At 49.5% G+C, this 8547-nt stretch overlaps 1 protein-coding gene across 1 annotated transcript in view; it reads right to left on the bottom strand.

The window, feature by feature from the left end:
* Window positions 1-2384: 2384 nt before the first annotated feature.
* LOC104134584 (left-right determination factor 1) overlaps window positions 2385-8547 on the bottom strand; it is a 9095-nt gene continuing 2932 nt past the window's right edge. The window contains exons 5-6 of the mRNA XM_009648146.1: window positions 2702-2763; window positions 2385-2488 (exon numbers count right to left, since the gene is read on the bottom strand). Of these exons, the coding sequence (XP_009646441.1) occupies window positions 2385-2488; window positions 2702-2763 (166 nt within the window). The remainder of the gene's footprint in view (window positions 2489-2701; window positions 2764-8547) is intronic.

The following is an 8547-nucleotide window of genomic DNA, read 5'->3' as shown; positions in this document are numbered from 1 at the left end:
CTGGTTCGTAGGAGTCGGGGCTGGGCCCTACTGAGGACAGGGGTGGGAACTGAGACGCATGGAACTGATTTCTAACGCAGCAGCTGATGTCTAGGCAAGTCAAAAACACTGCACGTGCTATAGTTTTTCTACCCGCAAGATGGATTTGCGACAATTTACCTATTTGCAAGCATATTTGATGTGGTTAAATAAAAGTCCTTGGTATCCTTTCAGCTGAGTATCCCCAACTTCTAAATTCACATCCGCAAGGTAAGCGTCATTTGCATCCCAAGGAGTTATGAAAAGGATGGGCAGGTTTGCAGTGATGGCAATTACACCATCGTACACAAACCCAGCACCCGTGGATCTGTTTGACGCGGTGTTCTGAAAACATAAATCATGGCACTTGAGGGCTAAATTGTTAAAGCACATTTAAACTGTTCTCTGTTTACCTGTGTATGGGATCCAGAAGTAATGAGCTTAGCATGTTGCAATTTATCGTTAGTATAATCTGGTTTATATGGTGAGCGGTGACTTAAATGCAGCAAATGATAAGATTTTGTAAGATGTTTGGTGGCAGTAAAGCACTTGACATGTCTGATGTTTTAATCTATAAAGGAGTCTTGGAATTTATTTTTTTAAAAAAAAAAATTAGTAGAGAGACATTAAGACTCTGCAAATCACATTTCGCAGGGGTTGTGATGGGACAAATGGACCCTGGGTGGAAAGGAAATAGTTTTGTTTACTGAATGTTTCATTAGGAAACTGGAACGGAGGGAGGCCACCTCAGCATAGTGTAAGTTTTGCTGGCATGGATGTGCAGCTGGGAATGTCCCACGCCAGCAGCAGTCCGACGTGGGGGCAAGCCTCCAGCGTGCTTACTGCTCTCGTGACAGCAGGTACATCGTCTGGGTCAGGAGAGCCTCCACCTGTACGAACACGCTCGAGCTCCTCTGTAGCGCAGCAAGGATAGCGTGGGCCAAGAGAATAGGCCAATTTAATGACATCTTTTGGCAACAGCTCTTGCCTAAGTTGTTTCCCCTCGCTGTAATTGCACTCTTGCTTCAGTTGCACTGACGCAGCCATTTCTAAGCCTTACCCCATGCGTCACCTATTTGCCTTTGTATGTTGTTGTGGATTCCTTGTTAAACCAGATCAGTTCCCTGATGGGGCATATGATGCCGCTCTAACAAATTTGTGCCAGCGCAACTGAAGTAGCATTCCAGAGGGTAGGGAATAAACAAACGCTGGTTGGTGAAGGGGAATGATATGGTGCTGGGAGAGCTGCGCAGGCACTGGCTGGCAAGGCCAGACTTGTGCAGGTCCATAGGGCATCCTTCAGAAAACAGCTGGATAACAGGACTCGGACTGATCCTTCAAGAGAACAGAAACAAGCAGGTGAAGTGCTTGAAGCTTTCTTAAGAATTTGGGAAAGAAAAGAAGTCAACAAATGGCAGTAAAAAATAAAACCCAAAACTATTCCAACCATTTCCATAGGACAGAAGGACCTCAGAATAGAGGTGATCTTTCTAGTCCAGGGCCAGAGGATAATGCAGAGTTTGCAGTGCCCTGCTTGTATCTTTCCAAGGTTTAACGCAGCTTTGGAGTTCCAAAATGTTTCTGGTTGTAAATGCACCAAAACTCTGAACATCTTCCCAGAGAAAAGTTTCATACTCCCAGGCAAATACTTCCCCAACAAGCAAGTGGTGTGACTTAGAGAAGCCTGCTGAAGTCTCATTTTAAATGCGTTTACTTCAAGCATCTAGAGGATCTAGAGCACTGCCTTGTGTTTCTCTTGCATTTCACAGTTACTGACTGAAAAAAATTAATTGGCAAAAACACTGGCACAAACCTGAGCGAGGGCTTTTCCTCACCTCATACAGGTCCATCTATACCCTGGAAAGAAATGTAAGTACATATAATACACAAAAAAAATAGCAGGGAGCAGGGCAGGTCATTACTCAAGCAAAATATTCAAATGTGATAAGAAATTGCTTCTGGCTGGCAAGTTCAGAATTAGAGCATTCTGTTTCATTCTGTGCTGCTTTCTAATAAACCTTGGGTCTACTGATTGCTTGGTGCCAAAAAGCACCAGTCTGGGCCATCCAACATCGCCAAACAGGAGCATTCATTGCTAAACCTGAATAGTTTTTTTTTTTTCCAGCTTCTTTCTGTGACACAAAGGACCAGAAACTTGCTGCCATTAAGTGAAAACTGATACTTTCATCCCAGTCCAGAAGAAAAAACTTCAGAGAAATCGAATATCACAAAACCCCACCTGGCTGGGCTTAACAGTGGTTTTGATTTCCACTGATGATTTCCATCTTGGGCTCTCCCTGCAGTGTAAGAGCTCATATTCATGAGCACTGTAAGATTGGGACCAATTCCCTGTTTTCTAAACTGAGCTACTTGTGGAAGTTTAGAAGGATCATGGCCAGCAGACGCAGCCCCAGCTGCCAACCTTCAGCCCAAAAAGCTCCTTTCCCATTTTCCTTGCCTGGGCAGTCCTCTGCAACACAGACAAATAAACGAGTTATTAAAAAGCCACTTCAGTGTTTCGACCTAAAAACCATTTTGCTCGAGTGTGCAGGAATTTCTTCCTTTGGTTTTCCGAGTCCGACAGCTTCTGTGCTTGCTACTGTAGGTGGCACTGAACGGACAGCGCAGGATGTGTCCAGTTTCAGCAGCGCTGAGGAATCCCTCGGCCCTTTGCACAAAATACCTGACCGGGGGCCCTGCCTCTGCCCCGTGGTGCTGCCGTGCGTCACGTTTACATCATTCTGCCTATTCCAGAAACAAGCCAAAATCAATCATTTTGATCCACCCGAAATTCATTCTTATCCAAGATTTTGCTTTCTGGAGAACGTGTTGACAATTTTAAAGCTTTCTTTGTAGCGATGCCTATTCTCAGGAAGGTGCTGGTTTTAAAATCTTGAAGGCTCCTCCACAACATTTAGCGGAGACTTCAAAGTCTGCACCCTAGTTAGTCAACACAGCCACCTCAGATGGCTTTGCTTTCAGTTACAGCTGAGCAATTAGGGTGGCTTTGCAGATTAACATACCTAATGGCACCTGAAGGTAGGGAGGTGGCCACTGCTCTGACCTCCTCCAGCTGTCGAGGAGGCACCGGTGCCTCCCAGCGCTGCCAGAGGCTGGGCCCCTGCCTGGCTAATCCAGGTTGGTTAGTCTGGGTTTAGACTCGCAGCTGTGCCTGCTTGGGAAGCATCCCGGTGGCCTGACTGCCTGTGCTGCCGGTCCTGCCTCTTCCCGCTGTGTCTCTAACCAGGCACGAGGAATCGGGGAATTTGCACAAAACTCGGAGCACAACAAGGAGCAGGAAACTCTTGAAAGACCTACCTGGGACGTGTGGAAAGAAGAGAGCAGTGTTTATAAGGAGCCAGCCGGCTTGTGAAGCATCTGCTGCAAATGTTACGCGTCTCAGTGGAAACACGATGTCTGGTGGTTGTAGATGGTACCTTAAGGCCCGTGTGGTGCTGTACCCAGCACACAGTAACTAGCCGAGACCTCCTAAGGGTGGCAGAGCTCCTGACCCCTGGGCTGGCAGTCGTCTGAGAAGCAGCGGTTATGAACTGATCGCATTCATTTTCAGCAGGTACACGTACAGGTACTTTGGATTTTCAAAGGGGCAGATTTATCACCACTGAGAAAACGAGGAAAAATGTAAACAGGAAACCACAAATAAACATTAGGAGTACCTTTAAAACAAAATTACTAAATAGCTTTAAAAAAAAAAAAAAAGCAGCCCCAATTCAGCAATTGTCAAAAAGGACACGGAGGGGGACGGACTGATGACTTTCCAGTCCCCGATATCTCCAGGTATCTCCTTATTTCCTGCCATGGTTAAAAACTGTTTCTTGGCCGTTCCATACCTGCTGGTTGAGGTGTAGGAAATCCCAGCACCCACGCAGCTCTGGAGCGCCCTTGTACCCCCGGGGCGTAGGCCAGAAGGCAGCAGTTGCCGATAGCTTTTTATTCTGTTTTATTCTGGAAGGTGCTGGTGTTGCTCAGGCTGCTCTCCTGCACCTGCCCCAGGAGCGGACTGAGGGGTTCAGGTCCTGGCTGCAAAAGCAGTGCTTTGCACAGGAGCCAATTTCACGTTAAATTAATGGCAAAACCTGGGAGATGCTGAGACTGGCAAGGGGCTCCTCAAAAAATATCAAAGTCCTGCGGGATCTCCGCCTCCCCTTTTCTGTTTGCCCCGGGTTCCCCTTTCCCAGCCTCCAGCTGTTCCCAGCCAAAGCTGAGGAGCTCCCCTGATTATCACCTTGGCCGGGATGTGGATTGGGCATCTGACTCCCCACTTACACCAGCAGGGAGAAGGCTGCCCTGAAAGGCAAAGTGTCAGACGCTCTTGGTAGGAGTCTGTGAAATGCAAAGGGGGCGGGGGGGGGGGGGGGGGGGGGGGGGGAAGAGAGGGAGAGGGAGAGGAAATAAGGTCTCACCAGCACGGTAAAGCTGCAACTTCTCATAGATTTTGAAAGAAAATGGGAGAGCAGCCTTGGTTCAAATGAACCATGGGAGGATCAGACGGCAATGGAACTCAGCTAGCACTGGCATTTAATATGGCTGGAAACTTTCGTTGTCCCTCCTAAAATGTAATGATAACGGAGAGAGAAAGTGCTGCTGTCCTGCCCAAGCCTCTCTCATAAGAAAAGATTTCCCCATGTCCAGCTCCATTAAATATCGCAGGTCCTCATGGCTCACCTTGTGAGCAGTGCCATGAAGGCAGGTGAGCTTTTACTCAGGCCCGCTGCCACTGCGAACGCTTACACAAGAGCTTAACTTTAAGCGCGGGACTAACAGGGCTGTTGAAGCCCTTAACGTGAACAGCACACACCTCCTCCTCCTTGAGCACCACGCGGGTGTTCTGTGCTTTCACTAGTGCAGGAGGATGCCCAATGTTTTAACGCTGGTTTTGCCTTAAAATACCTTTACATTTTTTTAAATAATTTCTGCTTATATATCCTTCATTATGCCGCTGCACTGCTCTTCCTTTTTTTTTTTTTTGTTTTGTTTTACAGCACAGCATAAATGTTAATGCTGAACCACGCTGCTGCCGTGTATGTTAAGATGTTCTGTCTTTCCTCAGAGGCTGCTCAGGTGGAAAGGATAACATGACAGCTTGACAGCCTTTGTACGCGCTGCAAGTTGTACCGATATAAAAGCAGCGAGTAGCACACGGAGGGGATCACAGCAAATGCAGCCTGGATTGAAGATGACAGGCCAGGAGATAATTTCCTGCAGCACGGGCTGATGTCTGGAAAAGCCCCAGGTGTGGGAGTGCCTCATCCACAGCCTTCTGCTTAGGAGTGCGCGCTGTAGAAATCTCTGGAGCCTTCCCCACATCAGCCCAACCTCCGAGCCTGCTGCATTTTCACAGCAAAGCCAGCTGGAGCTTGAGGAGCAATGTCCTGTCTCCCCAAAAGCAGGGAGTTTCAATCCAAATGCAGGTTAAAAACTAGCCGCAGCATCCACCAAACTGAGGCAGTAGAACAACCGGTTAATTTTTTAATTAAGAAGCTTACTTTTTCAGTCACTTTAACAGATGATGGCCATGCTGTGCGCAGTCAGGGTAGGGAGGGTCTGGGCATTACCAGGAATCCCCAGGAGACCCCCTGTGTGGGACGGGGGTATGGACTGCGGGCACAAAGAGACAGGGACGTGAGGCGCCATGCGTGGATGTTAGTGATGCTTAGCCCCCCTGCCCCGGCTCTCTGCACTTACAGCTTTCCATAAATCCCCTCTTCCCCAGGCCTCTGCTCCGTGCTTGCCACCAGCCCTATAGCCCTGGATGGCTGGCACCACACGCGGGGCTCGAGGGCTGCCAACGCAGAGAGGCTGTGGAGGGAGGTACTGTGACATCTATGCGGATCCTCTAGCAATAAATAAGTATCCATGCTGGCGTCAGGATTTGTCACAGATTTGTGCCCTGTTCCCTGCACTGCCATACCCACAGTTCTCCCCACAGTAACACCGGGTCTCCTTGGCCGTTGCCTCCCCCCTCCCCATCTCCCCCAGTCGTTGCAGGCGCCCTCACAGACCCACCACCGCTCCCCATTACCTACCTGGTGCCCACAGGAAAGCAGAGCAAAGCGAGCCGGACGCAAGGCAAGGGGAGCCAGGCACGGTGCGGGATCCTGGTGGAGAGGAGCAGAAGAGGTCTCAGCCCTCGTCCACCCCATTTGTCCCAGCCCCGCATCCCTGCTGTGATGCTCTGCTCCCTGCTTCCCACAGCAGCCTGGCCGGGATTTCTCCCAGGCCTGGGGGATGATGTCAGGAGTCCAAGCACTGGAGGCTGGAGGGAGGCCAGGGTTAATGCTCTTCATTCTCAGGCAGGAACCAGGTCAAACACTTTCTTCCCCAGGAGTGTGTGGATAAGTCCTCTGCTTTGTTCTTCAGGGTGATAGCTGAGCTCATGGCCTCCAGGCTATGCCCTGCCCCAAGCTGGGCTGGAGAGGAACTGGGGCTGAATACCAATGCCATTAAGATAGATGCTACATAGTCATGAGAAGGAAATGGCCAGAGATTGTTCCATCTCATTCAATTCTGATTCCAGTAACCCATGGTGCTGTAGCCCAGTGCTGGTGACTGGTGAGTCTGTGCTTCTGCCTTTTTTTCTTCCCTTAAAGCTATTCTCCTGCCACAGGCATTTACACAAGTGAAAGGTGCCAGCCTACCCAGGGTGACGGCAGGGATGCCTGGATGACCTCAGACCTGGGGTCCTGCAGGGTAGCAGGAACATTTGACATCTCAGCCTTCCTGGTGAATGACCCAAAGCCACCACAGGGTCCAATGGGTCCCTCTTTTCACCTGGTCCATGACCCATGGCCACCCCATCTAGCCAGACAAACTCATTTCAGAGTCCTCCGACCAGCAGCAGGTTCAGCCAGGGTCTTGGGGGCCAAGTCCCACAGAGACGGATGGCAGCGACCACTTCATCCCCAGAGCCACCGATATCTCAGTAGGTTATGAACCAAGGAGTCTGACACGAAGCGTAGGAATCATTATCACTGGTGACACCCTGCCCAACAGTTCAGCACAGTCCGAAAAGGGATTAAACCACATTATCACTGCATTTCTCCAGGGGATGTGTTGGTCAGATGTCCATAAGGAAGGGTCAGGGTTAAAACGCTTCAGCTGAGAAGGGAAGGGGCGGGGGGGCAGCTCACCTCTTTCTGCACTACAGCTCCAGTCCATTGCCTGCAGGTTCTGGTGCTGCACGGCCGCAGCTTGCCGGGAGAGCATCACCTCTTGCCTGTCAGATATGTTTTTAGGTTTTCTCTTTAAGAAAGTGTTGGCTGAAACCCTGCAGCAGCTCAGGGAGAAATGCTGGTGGTGGGGGCTCTGCTCCACCTGCAGATTCAGCCCAGTCCCAGTCCCTGCCTGAGTAGACAGGCTTTACCAGAAGCAGGCAGGAGCACAGAGTTAACAGTTAAGAGCTCTGTGTGTATGTCGAGGAGCTGGGCATTCAGAAATACAACAGATTTTTTTTTTCCCCTCGCCTTTTAGACCTAAGAATAAGCAAACACATGGCCACTTTAATAACTATATTTTATTGTTTCCTTGAGTTTGAAAGCACACAAAATTTGGAAAATATCCTTAAATTGAAATAACTGTAATACGCAACCAGAAAAATAAGCAAACCTAAGTCCTAGTATTCCTATTGACTTCAGGACTCTAAATTCTGCCTAAAACTGTGCTAAGCACATGGTGCAGGGGCCAAAAATGTAACCCTTTGATTTCCAGACAATATTTTATGTACATGTATATATAGGTATGTATGCATACGACACATACACACATATGTATGTTCCTTTGAGCTCTAGACAATATTTTATGTACATATATGTACGTCTGTAGACAATATGTATATATCCAATACATATGTAGACAATGCATACATGTATTCATATACCATATCTATGCACGTGTGTGTGTGTGTGTACAATATATACATGTAAGTGCTTCTGCTCTACAGTTGACCATAAACATGACTCAGACAGACAAGGACCAAAACTTAGGAAGCGCCGTGAGTCTAAGAATGAAAAGTTGAACCCACGCATGACTTCTTCACCTGGCGATGATCGCTCCTCCTTTGCCTGTAGCTGTTTGCAGCACTCCCAGGGTGGGGACTCAAATAAATGGGGCGCAGCTCCGCCAAATTCAATGACATTTGGCTAGCATCTAGGGGGCCTTGAGAAGTGTTAGGCTCCATAGGTAGCCCTTCACATGTGTGAAGGCAGATGGTCCTCTGAGCCCATCTATATGGACAGTGCCTTCGAGTGCACCCTCTCTGCAGGGGTGTGTGGGAGAGCTGCAGCCCCCGCTGCTGCCGACCCTTGCAGGCAGGTATCTGTGTGCCCCCCCCTGCCCAGGTCTTTATTGCCAGCCCCAGGGCTGGGGAGTGGGGTGGCTCTGGGCAGGGCTGCGGGGAGTCGGGGGACGGGGTGACATCCCACTCTCCCCGTGAGAGCCGCGGGTCACCGGCTGGCCGCCCGGGTCTCACACCAGCGCCATGCTGTCCGTAACCCCGCCGCACCCCTCCAA

This window comes from Egretta garzetta, unplaced genomic scaffold, assembly GCF_000687185.1.
Source record: "Egretta garzetta isolate BGI_Z169 unplaced genomic scaffold, ASM68718v1 scaffold11, whole genome shotgun sequence".
NCBI lineage: Eukaryota > Metazoa > Chordata > Aves > Pelecaniformes > Ardeidae > Egretta > Egretta garzetta.
Note: the sequence above shows the minus strand (reverse complement) of the source record. Positions and strands in the feature narration are given on the sequence as shown.